This window comes from Phalaenopsis equestris, unplaced genomic scaffold (assembly GCF_001263595.1).
Source record: "Phalaenopsis equestris unplaced genomic scaffold, ASM126359v1 Scaffold209375, whole genome shotgun sequence".
Taxonomy (NCBI): domain Eukaryota; kingdom Viridiplantae; phylum Streptophyta; class Magnoliopsida; order Asparagales; family Orchidaceae; genus Phalaenopsis; species Phalaenopsis equestris.
The window spans coordinates 670,837-684,054 of record NW_018228544.1 but is presented as its reverse complement, the minus strand read 5'-3'; the positions used below and the strand labels follow the sequence as shown (position 1 = coordinate 684,054).

At 31.0% G+C, this 13,218-nt stretch overlaps 1 protein-coding gene across 1 annotated transcript in view; it reads left to right on the top strand.

The window, feature by feature from the left end:
- The window catches only part of LOC110036651 (BTB/POZ domain-containing protein At3g08570-like), a 14,721-nt gene extending 12,200 nt beyond the window's left edge, over window positions 1-2,521 (top strand). The window contains exon 4 of the mRNA XM_020741149.1: window positions 1,355-2,521. Within this exon, the coding sequence (XP_020596808.1) occupies window positions 1,355-1,900 (546 nt within the window). The 3' untranslated portion in view covers window positions 1,901-2,521. The remainder of the gene's footprint in view (window positions 1-1,354) is intronic.
- The last annotated feature ends 10,697 nt before the right edge of the window (window positions 2,522-13,218 follow it).

Here is a 13,218-nt window from a genome sequence, read left to right as displayed (position 1 = left end):
AAAATAATCAATTTGTGTTTTATTAGATCCACTCTTATAAGTAATAAGATGTTCATCCCTTTTCTTGAATAAAGTATTAGTAATAATAAAATCATACGCTAAAGCAAAATCTAAAATAGCTCTACCTTTTTCATTTATACACTCCAACGTAGCCACCATGAATATTTCTGAAATTATTTTTGAAGTTTGAAGTCTTCTATCACTCTACCGACATGTCCATTTAAATCTCCTCCAATAAAAATTATTTCTTCAAGAGATATCATTTGTATTAAGTCTTCTAAGTCATTCCAAAATTTATCTTTATCTAAACCTACTTGAGAAACATAAGCACTTATAATATTAAAAATCTTAGTATCAATGATAATCTTAAGGGTTATAATTCTATCTCCAACTCTATTAATTTTTACAACATTATCTTTCAAACTCTTATCTATAATTACACCTACACAATTGCTAGTGCAACTCTTACCAGAATACCAAAGTTTAAAACATAAATTATCAATTTCCTTAGTCTTTTCTCCAACCCACTTAGTTTCTTGAATACATAAGATATTAATTTTCCTATGAATCATAATATCAACTAATTTTATTAATTTACCATTGAGAGTACCTATATTCCAAGATCCTATCCTAATTTTAGTTTCATTAGTTTCAGGAACTAACTTCTTTACCTACATTCGCCCGTAATATGAGAACTCTTGCTTATCTAACACTACACCCGGGCGCCGGTGTAGCGGCCCTTGCACACTGTTCACTGTATTTAGTCTATACAGCGCGTCACTTTCAGGGGACGCCCTAGCATTACACAATGAGAAAAAAAAATTCATGTCATGATTTTTTTCGACAAGTTTTACGTTGGTTGTCGACCAACTAACACAACCCTCCACTTTTCACATCCGGGCTTGGGACGAAACATTTTATGTTCCCACCCAAAATGATCAAGAGTTTGTCCCACATTGCTGCGAGAGTTTCTCCTTAAAGTTTGGGGGGGTGGGTTATAAGAAGAAAGAGGAGGAATTATATTACCTGTCTTTTATGCATTTAGGTAGTAATGGAGACGAAACATGAAAAAAATTGATTTAACGGAGCGTTGGATTTAATTTTTATTTTTTTTGTGTTTGGCTTGAATTAAGTTAAATTCACGGCTAAATCTTATTAATAGTATGCTGCCAAACACCGCCTTAGCCATCTCTACGAGGCACCTATTGTGTGAAGCTACATTGTTTAAATGTTAATACCCTTTCAACTAGAAGTTGCTTTTTTATATTTCATACAACCCTTTCATCATATATTTCGTGTTGCACATAAACTACCAGAACCAAAACATCTGACATTCAAATCTGCTCTATATCAGGCTCATCCTTCCCTGTCTGAATCGGAATGTCTGAAGCTATGTAAGCTCATCGACTGTCAAAAACTCTCCCAAGAAGCCTCAAACCATGCAGCTCAGAATGATCGCCTTCCCGTTCAGATGACCGTTCGTGTCCTCTACTTCGAGCAGCTTCGTCTCAAGTCCGCTGTCTCAGGCTCCTCCGTTGATGCCGACGGCTCGTTTTCACAGAGGATTATTGGTAGCAGCGGAGTCCCGAGCGCCGCCGCCTCTCCTAGAGATAACTATGCGTCGCTACGAAGAGAAAACCGGGAACTCAAGCTTGAGATCTTGAGAATGAGAGTTAGGCTGAGTGAGTTGGAGAAGGAGCATGCAGTGATGAAGGGTGGGATGAGAGAAAACAAATCTGGAGAACATGGAAAAGCTTTCTTTTCTTCTCTGTCTAAAGGTATTGGAAAGATAGGATTTTTTAGTCCGGGTAATGGAAAACAGCATAAACATGCAAGGAAAACACAGGCTACAGATGGAAAAACTCACAGGAGACGGCAACGGAGATCATCTATTGCTTGAAGATTACGAACTTTTGTTTATTTTAGGCAAAGTCTTATATAGACTTACGAATGAGATGATGATCTTATGAGGGAAAATATATTACATTAAGAGTCATGATGCAAAAGTGCATTAGGACTTCAATCACAATGCGCCACGTATACTGTCTGACCCCACACTGCATTAAACTATTTAGTTTTTAGTATTCAGTGTGGTTGGACTGTACACGTGGTGCATTATGATTGGAGCCCTGATGTAGTTTTGTATTAGGTCTTTTGATGTAATATTTTTTCCTTATGAGGAGGTGAGAGTCGGCTTTGATGAATCCACAATATTGCTATTAGTTTTGTTTTAAGAGAAAGTTGTCCTAATGATCCCCTGAAACCTTGCAAGGGATCATATTAGTCACAAAGTTTATAGAAGTGTTAATTTAATTCTCGGGTTTTTTTTAATATGGCTTAAAATAGTCCTCTTCAAAACACTCTAGGGAATAATTTGACACTTTTATAAACTCTGTGATTAAAATAGCCGCATCAAAATAGTTAGGTGCTAATTTGAGATTTTCCTCTTTTGTTTTGTTTGGGGGTGGAGACTAGTTCAATAGGTGAAGGCCTTATATGCCTTTTTTTATGTAAGAGAAATTTTCATAAAATGTCATTTATGCTTTTTTTTAATTATTTTGGGTTTCTCTTTGTTAATTTCTGAAAGTTTTTTTGTTTAAAAGTATGTTTGCAATATCGTTATTGTTGACGTCTAATTTCTTATGTTTTTTGTATGGCCATTTACAATTTTACATACATACCACCCAATTCCTAATGTATTTTCAAATGTAACACATAACTTTACTCTTTTTGCATTTATATCACCCAAATCTTTCATATCACATAAAAAATATCACAATATTAACTACTAAAAGGCGAATCACACCTTTCATGTATAGGTGAGGTGGCATGTACCTAAAAATTGAAGTTTAGGTGTTAGATGTGTAAATACATTGAAATTGAGTGGTATGTATGTAAGTCTTCCTCTTTTTTTTTAATCATATACCTTAGCAATTTGTATTTCTTCTATACGTGGGGGTGAGTAAGAGAATATCTCACACAATATGTTGCATCGACATGGTTATGTCAAATGAAGTCAAATTTGTAGTATTTCAGACCGTTTTTTTTTAGCTCAAGGTTTTATGATTGAAGTATTTAATTAGTCGGACATCGGCTTATTTTTGCTAGCCTTGACTTCTTATGATAGTTAGGAGCATAGAATGATTTGTTGAGGATTGCTAAAGTATTGTTCTGTCGAGCACATCAAATGAGTTAGTCGTTTTTCTTTTATTGTTTTATTTCACTCATGGAGCAGAACATGAGAAGGCCTATATAAATCATAAAATATGTCATCCAATAGATTTTTGGAATTGTATTCGATAGTTATCATTATTTAGCTTTCATAACATTTTTTGAACTTCTTTTAAATGTTTTGACCGTTGTATCATTTTCAAACCACCGTTGTAATTTAATATAATTTGATAATGAAATCTTTATTGTCAAAAAGAATGTGAAATAAATGATCAAATATTGTGTGATTTATGTGTATCGTTGCGAATCTAGAGATTATTTCATAATCAACATAAGAGAATAAAGAAAAAAGAAGGGTTTGTTAATCCCTTCTATAAGTAATAGAGGATTAGATCACACAAATAAAAAATTAAAAATAATATAATTATCCCTTTTACGCATCGTCTTTCAGATAGATAGAAAGCGACCAAAATGAGCTCCAATGCTAAAACAATTGCATCAAGATGGTTGCATATGTATTCGATCTAATTAGACCTAAACATTGGGAGGGTCAGGCTTAGTGTGCGTCGGGTTGATTCGGACTTTGACCAATCAAAACAGGATTTGGTTGGGCCTGAGCTCGATTTTTTTTAAAATTCCATAATTAAATCCTCCCGTTAAATGAATCAGGCCGGCCTTTAGGCCTTAAAATACTCATGATCTTCTTTTTTTCTTTGGGCGAATCATGAACAAAGATTTACAAAAATAAATAAGCAGTCAAAGTTAAATCATTAAAATCATATAAAGTGTTACATACAACTCACCTTAAGTAAAAACTGTGGGTTATTTCGGGGTTATTTCGGAATTATTAAAAATAACCAAAAAATAACCTAAAAATAATTCAGAAATACCCTGCGCTGCACATAGAGCTACGTCAGGAGTCCGCACAGAAAAATTTTTGCTCTCAAACCCATGTCTAATCCCAAAATCATATTATTCTGTACCACTTGTACCCATGCACATCAGACAAGCAAACGGTGAGAAGTATTATATATAATGAAGTCTTAGCATCTGCGGAAAAAAAAAGTATTTAGTTTTATATATGAATAAAAAATTAATATTTTAATGAACAAATTTATATTTAAAAATATATTTAAAGGTTTATACTTGATAAAAATTATCTTATAATATTCTAAGAAAAAAAATCTTCAGAGAGTACAACTCACAATATTAATTCATGGTAGCAAATGTAACATCATTTTAAAAATAAATTAATTTATTAAGTGCAGCATTACTCATTAAATAACCTTAATACATGAGATTTATAATTCATGAGCATATCTAACGTTTCAGCCATGTGTTAAGGAAACATACCAACTTGCCTCTTGCTCTTCCACCGAAAAATAAAATAAAATAAAATTACAAATCATTAGACATTTTGCCATTTGATCAAGCCTAAAAAATAAAGTTGGTTCCGCCCCTTAAAATAGTAAAGTGATATGTGTTAGGTCTGGCTCATATACCAAGAATTTGTAGTCACTTGAATTTGGAGAGGTGTGTCGTGTGTCGTGTGTCTCCTGGAATGAAGATGTGTGTCTCTTGGATTAGTGGGTTGGGGGAGCGAGAGCGTGTTTGTAAATTTATCTGTGGGTTTTTTTATCTATAAATAGATGTGTAACTCTATGTGTATCTAACTCCTCTGAAATATTGAAATTCACTGCTCGCTCCCGAAGATGTAGGCATCTTGCCGAACCTCGTAAATCTCTGCGTTCTTCTGATTTTATGTTGATTTTGTGTTCTCTTTGCCCTAAATTTTACAACAATATGCAAGTACGAAATTGATATTTATGATTTAGATATGTAAATACATAGGAATTGAGTGGTATGTATGCAAATCTTCCTTTAAAATATCATCTAAACACTAGCAATAAATTAATGTGCAAATCAGTTCTTTAAAATAATAAATTAATGGGCAAGTCAGTCCTTTAAAATATTAATTAATCCATAATTAATGAAGCTGTCATCGTTAAAACAACTTGTGACAATCACATGGTTCCATGCACCGTTGGATTGATCTGGTAGGCGCATCAGTAACTTTATTTCATAAATAAGTGAGGGTAAATCTATGAAGAAATTGAAGGTTATGAAAAGAGAAAATAAGAGAAAAATGTGGTCCTTATTGGGAGTTAAATTTCAATGCCTAAAATCTCATGAAACAAAAATCAATGGCGAAATATGCTATTGAATGTTCCCATTCTTAGCTGTTTGTGGGGACTCATGGAATGAATTTTAGCTATTAATAATTACGGGACCTTTCTATGGCCTTTATGGTTGGCTGATTCTATAATGGAATGTAGAATCATTTTGGTTTAGTTTGTTTTGACTGTTGTTTCTTGGGTGCCATTTATTTGATTAGCACGAGGACAATGTAGTTTGCCTAATGATGTTCACATATTAGGATATCATACTGTTTTATCTATGCCATCTCTATGGTCGATAGGGCTAATGACTTTTAGCCTTGGCGCTCGTTATCTCCACAATGCAATATTTTGATATAAATGCCTTGGTGATTTCCATCCAATATTTCATCCTATCATCCGATCATTACATGTTGACTAATATCTTTTCATATGAACTCACCGTCTTGAGACCCATATCATAAGTATATCCTCTTTAGATATATTGGCATGTTGGACCATTTTTCTAGAAAGGCTCATGCATAATTCATTTACATGAGAAAATCTCATCATTTAGAAAGAATTAATGCCAACCTCTTTAATTAAAAATGACCTAATGGCATTAACTGTTAGAAGCCAAAGATGACACCTAATTTACTTCCTTAACCTTATACTGATCGACTATAGTGACTTTTATATAAATATTGAATCATCGTGCCTATATTGTGGGGTCATAAAACCACCTTCATGTTGAGCAAATTATTTTATATTACACAGACGCTTATACTTCATGTATTTAAAATATATGCAAGAAAAGTTTAGTTGCATCCCCCATCCAAAAGATATATTTATCGCTCGTCAAGCATTTGGCTCTTAAATTATGTTATTAATTTTTTTAGTAGGCATCATTGAAGGGGGTTAAAAACATACTCACATTTATCATCCCTATGTGCGTTAGAATTAGGAAGGCTTTCACCTCGCATGGTGAAAGAAAGTTCAACTTGGGCAACTCCTCTACTTGTCTTCGTCTTAGCGTTCCATTTTTATTGTCAAATATCAGGACATGTATCTCTTTAGATATTACAATCCCAAGTTGAATTTTTTTCTCTTGTCATTGTGGAATATATATTAGTCTCGTTCCTTAGGTGAATCTTTTCTATTTTCTTTGATGATTAATAAAGGGTTTTTATCCTAACCCATATTTTATGTGTCATCCCTTATGTGTTGAGATCTATTTCATTCTCACTGTGTTGTTGATCTCCTCTTCTTTGAAAATGATTAATGGGCATAATACATAGATTTATAAAATTTTGCAGCCAAAATTAACATTGACGAAAAGGTCCAAAAATCCTTTAAAATGATTGATTAAGTTTAGCCACAACATGGTTGCATTATAAATGCTTTTATGGAAGATGGCTTCCAAGGCTGGTCACAAAAGTGATAATAGATCAAGGCTCATTTGCGCTCTAGTTTAATCAACTCAAACTTAGTCATTTTATAATGTGATCTTCCGGTATACTGCCTAAGGTTTCATACTTCATCACAAGGAAATAGGCTTGATTAATAAATAACTTTATGATCTTAACAAAAATAGGTAAAGAAACACAACTAATATTAAAACTCAAATAAATAGAATCTCAATTGCTTTCACCAAAATTCCGCAAAGGAACAAGGGAAATCTACATGCACACCACACAATTCTTCGCAATTTACATATCTAACACCTAAAGTTTGATATTTACATTCATAATATGTTTGTGTTATTTATAAACTTATGCATAAAAAGGACCATTTGACTACTATAGTAAAGTTGTATTTTTGATATAATGTAGATTTAAGTGCTATGAATGTAAAAAAATAAAGTTAAGGTGTACAAACTAAGAATTGTATGGTATTTATGTAAACAAATATCAATGAAATTCATCTTCATAAAACTAACTTATTACACTTGTTGAAGAAAATGCATGCCGAAGGATGGAACTTCCAAATCCCCTGCAATAGAAACTTACCACGAGAGACACAAATAACTGAATGCTAGCTTAAAGAACACAGTACAAGAAAACAAGAATGTAACCAATAATTACGTGGTTCGGTCCATAGGACCACCATCCACGGTAGGGAAATCAAACAACAAATCCACTAAGACAATAAAAAAGATTTACATAGCTTTTACATTTAGAAATAAGCCCTCATCATGTCATGATTTCTCTCTCAAATCACCTTGATACAAGATCTCCAAGATTCTCTCCTCACTCTTTACAAGCTATCATCTTCTTTCTCTAACAAACTGATTTTCTTTCCTTCTCACTTCCCTACAAGAGTTCCTCATTATTTATAACTAATGAGCCTTGCACAAGTAGGCCCGGTTCTTCAATTGGAAGCTTCCATAATTCTTTAACAACTTTGATAGAATTACAAGTATGCCCCTTGACTTAGTCCAGTAATTGCATGTCATCGTAACAACACTCAATTTCAACTACGTACTATCAACTAATTACACTAAGGTCTCAATAAAACTCGTAAAATTACCATTATTAAAACTCAATGGGGACCTTTCCCTTGCCCTTGTAGTTAGCTCAGTATCATTTACAGATGAAGTAATGTAGAGCAGATGGTGGTCCAGATAAGAAAGTTAAGTAGTTTGAAGCTTCTGATCAACAAGTTAGATTCAGTGACCACCAACCTCACATGTGGGTTAGGTTTAACTTTGGGATGCTCTTTAATAAACAAACAACTATAAAAAGTTCAGAAGATTTTACTTCCAGTCAGAGCTTAGTTGGGCTGAGATGATTTTAATATATGTTACAGTCTTCGCAGCATGTGTTTTATCTTCGGTTTTAATGAAGTTTGAAGTAACCTTGCTGTCTACTTCTCTCTGCATGTGCTGCTTTACTGTTCTTTTATTTATTTATTATTTATTTTTGAAAATTTTGCATACACACCCATACAATTCTTATGTATTTGCAGATCTCTAACACCTTAGTGTCATAAACTCAAGCCTGAATAGGTGTATTTAACTTTTAAAGGGTTTTTAATAGTGATTTTCTTGTGTGATGTTAAGTATTTGATTGCCATGCATGCAAATATGAAAATTTAATGTGTAAATACATTAGAATTGTGTGATATGCATGTAAATTGCTTATTTTTTTCAAATCAAGGCAGTTTAAAGCCTTGGTGAGAGGAATTTGATGCTAAACTTTTAAAAATTGTATTATCATTTTAATTACTAATTTCTTTTATTATTTAGACTATTTTCATTAATTAGTTTTATTCATCTATTTCGTTTGATATTGGTCCAGGCTTTAAAATCTAGGTTTATAAATAAATTCAAAATATTTAAAATTCTATGAGTTTATATATATACATATATATATTAAAAAAAGAATGATCATAGTCAATTATACGAGCCTCCAACCACCTCTAACATGCCTAATAACTTGAGTGACACCTTCTTAATGACAACTTTGCCAGAGGAAAATCGAACTCCCCAGCCTGAGAGCGGTCTTATATTATGGATGTCAACACACACACAGAGACATTTTATTTATTCATTTTACGCAAATTTTATTCAAATTATTTATTTATTTTTTATAATGTTGTTTAGATACTAACTAGTTTTATGTACTAATTTCATAGTTTATTATTATTATTATTATTATCTTATTTATTTGTGGCCAGGGCGGAAGTTGAGCTTTCATGGCAATTATCCTAATAATTAATAATTAATTTTTTTATTTGGAGTATGCCGTGATACACATATTCTATAATAATATTAAAAAGCATATACTTTGAATTGCAAATACACATACCAATTTAATAAATACATACGTAATTTCGAATCTATTTCTTTTCCAAATTAAAAAAAAGATAAATTTAACATATAGATTGATAAGCGGCCATCACTATCTAATCATGTCTTTATCTCCAAGAATTCATCTCAATTAAGGAAATATTTTCTTCTATCATGCCATCTAACATCTATTTCTCCTAGGGCTGTCAAAAAAGTTCGTGGTTCGCGAACAGTTCGTCTTTGGTTTGTCAATGAGTTCATGTTCGATAAGTAAACTAGACAAACGTGAACAAATTTTTTTCGTTTGGTTAGTTAAACGAACCAAACACGAACAATGATGCGTTCGTTCGTGTTGAATCGTTATTATTCGAAATATAAAATAATTTAAAATAATTATATATATATATATATTCGAAGTATAAAATAATTTAAAATAATTATATATATAAAATTTATGAAATTTTAAAAAATTAAATTTTATAAATTATAATATATAATAAATTAATAATAATAGTATATTAATATATTATATTAGTAATATACTAATATCGATATTATATATTTATATAATATTTATTTATATATATATTAATATTGGGATGTCAAACTGGCTCGTCGTTCGCAAACATCTCATGTTTGGCTCGTGTTCATTAAGAAACGAACACAAAAAATTTTGAACACGAGCTTATTACAAACAAATTAAATTTCAAATGAACTCACCACGAACACAAGCTCTGTTCGTTCGTATTCGATTCGTTTACACCCCTAATTCTTCCTAGTAATAACAGGAAAAATAAGTAGCAGTATAATTAATAGTTCGTTGGCCTCCTTAAATAAACATAATACATATTCACCTAACCTCTTAAATGCTGTCGTGAAATGTAATCATAAAAGAAAACGATCGGCGAGCCATGTGAGCCGTATATCATATATACATATTTATATACATACAGACAATTGAAGCTTTCACCCATGTACTCTTTAATTATTCCTCTTGTAGCGTAACGTACTATAATGGTATACAGCTCTTACTTAATAAAATGGTTAGCGGGTATGTTATTTGTGCGTATACGGTACAATTATTATCATAAGCATGATTTTATTTATTTTAATTAACTTATTGAATTGTAGGAAATTAGATTCAATTTGCACCTTATACATACGAAATTATTTCTTAAATTTATTTACACTTAACTAGATAATCTTAAGATATTAAAATATACGTATGTTGAATCTTTTTACAACGTAGGGTCCCGTATCATTTATAAGCACATAAAAACCTTGTGTTATAGAGAAAGAAGGAAGGAGAGAGGGAAAGAGGGAGAGAGAGAGAGAGATTGATGATAGTCTTAAGAGTGAACTTTAGGAATTGTATTAAATTCTAATATATGTGAAGACGAAGGAGCACGACTCCCCAATGGTTCGTTGAATTATAAGATTTTGGAGGGAGGGAGGGAGGACCCCCTCCTCTCTTTCCCCTTTCTTTTATACACAAGGGAAAATACAATAGAATAATCAACATAGTACATCTTGTACTATATATCTTTCTTCCTCGATGGAGTGTGATGTGGTATAAGTTGTTGTCATTATGACACTCATCCATGGTCACCAAGTGAAATGACCAAGCCTTAAGTGTTGACAATATATTTAATAATAGATTGACAGATGTCTTTATTAGTCATGATGGTTTCCTCTAAAGGGGATAAACATAATCATATCATTAGATATGTTAGATTCAGCTACTTCGGTAGGTGCGTTCGATTTTAAATAAGCTCGAATTTGTGTATAGAACATAGTATTTAATTTATATTTTTGAAACACCACAAAAAAATTTGTCGAATCAAGCGAAAGCTTAATTTACACTTTGAATAATGACTCTTGAAAAAAAATTCTTAGGTCATTCTAACTTGAATTAGTAAACATATAATTGAAATGATGTTTTGATTAAACAAACTCTTATGACATCAAAATTGCCTTGATTCAACTTCCAATGACCCAAATCAAATCAATCATTCATAGTATATTTAGAATCTTAATGACATTGTTTGAGAGAACAAATCATACTTAACTTCTACATGCTTACAGCATATTGAGTGTCTCAATAGATATATCATAAAAGCTAAGAATCGCTAAGTTTCAATTTTATTAAGCTAGCTACAAAAAAGCTTACAGAATGGTTAATCAGGCAAGGGATCAATTGTGAATCGTCGTGTATAGCTTTATGTATTTTAGTTGAATAATCAAAATGTTACTACTCTTGCCTTCTCTTGCCATGGCTGATGGTTGTTGTCTACAGGCTCTCTAAATTAATCATTACTTTGTAAATTCATGAGAGGGGGGTAAATCAAAAGAGGGAAAATGAGAAGTAGATGGAGAAGAGAAATTAGAGTGAGGATTTAGATATTAAATACACTATAACTAAAAAATAGATCTTCAACATATTTTCCACCATCACAAACTGCAAAGCGTAGAAATGATATTACATCTTTTAATCAGTTTTCCATTTTGTTCTAAAGATCATTGGATGCTTTAACGCTAATAGCAAAATGATATTAAGTTAAAAAACCTTGATTTTACATTAGTTTTCAAGATTAACAAAGGATGACAAAGTCTTTAGATATAAGCATCCTATCCTAATTTATTCTATAATTTATATAAGTGGGATAATATCCCTCAATTATAATTAGCCATATAGAACGTTATGCATGAAATTATAAAGTATATTTTAGATTTGTAGAAGGGTACATTTGGAGATTTATTAAGAATGAATTTATGAGAGTTATGTTTTTTCTTAAATATATTAGAATATACATATAAGATGTGATCGATATATAAATATATTTTATGAAAATGAATCATATTAGAATATTAAGGATTTGATTAATATGCAGTGAAAAATATTTCATACATTATATATTAAATAGTTTATGACTATTTTGTGTTAATTATGAAAGATAAGTTAGTGAAATTCTCTTAAATCTTGGATTAAATGTATGTATTTTAATTGATTGTATGTTGTGCAATATTGTTTTATCTATACCGATTTGAATATATGATTGATTTAGATTCTTTTAATTAATGATTTATGGAGCCTCATATGTTAATACGAACAAGATTGGCATCAAGATAGAAGTATTTAGCTACATAAGGTTTTTGTCTAGTAGGTGACTCTTTATTAGCTAAAGAACAAATATTTTCTTTTTTTGTTAGAGGTGTATTCCTTCACACTCATTTATATATATTTATCTACTTTTATAATATTATATATTATACATTATTTATTTAATGTTTGGGATAATTACTATTTATTAAATTTTTGGGATAATTACATGCCCCCCCCCCCCCCGCGACCGAAAACATTGCTATATACAAAACCTAGCACCCTCCTTAATCCTATGAAATACATGGTATTTTTATATGATCATGTTAATCAAAAGTGATACTGAATTATTATTGTATAAACTTTAGTAAAATTTATGAACATCATTTGATTGCTAAAAAACAACTATCATGGATATAAATTATGAACTAAATTGATAATAGATTTTGATCATAATAATTATAAAGGCTTCATTGTGAAATCTTTATTCTGAAATAAAATTCATATAATATATGTTTGTCTGTTTGAAGAATGTATTAACAATATATTTTAATGATAGTTGATTGATAAGTCATTTGCGTAGGTATAAATACAAAATATATGCTTGTGAGGGGATATTATGTCGAGAAACATGATGATCATGCATTTGTATATAGTTTTTCTGAACACTATTACGTAATAAAATCTATTAAAAGTTATTCATATTTGAATTTGTTTTCTTTTTGTAAATTATTTATAACTGTTATGTTATTACTTTTGCCTTTTTATTTACTCGTATTTATGTTGTTTGTGTTATCAGTAGATTATGCCAACTAAGGTTATGTTTTGCAAAACCATTCTAATTATTTTATAATTGTTGAATTATACATTGTTTAAAAGATGGCTTTTAAATTCATGCTTTAATTATACATTTTAAAGTTATTGGAACTAGAAGTTATGTAGTTGATTCACTAATGATTCAACTTTCCAATGAAACATTGTGGTGTTAGAAATTTATTTGC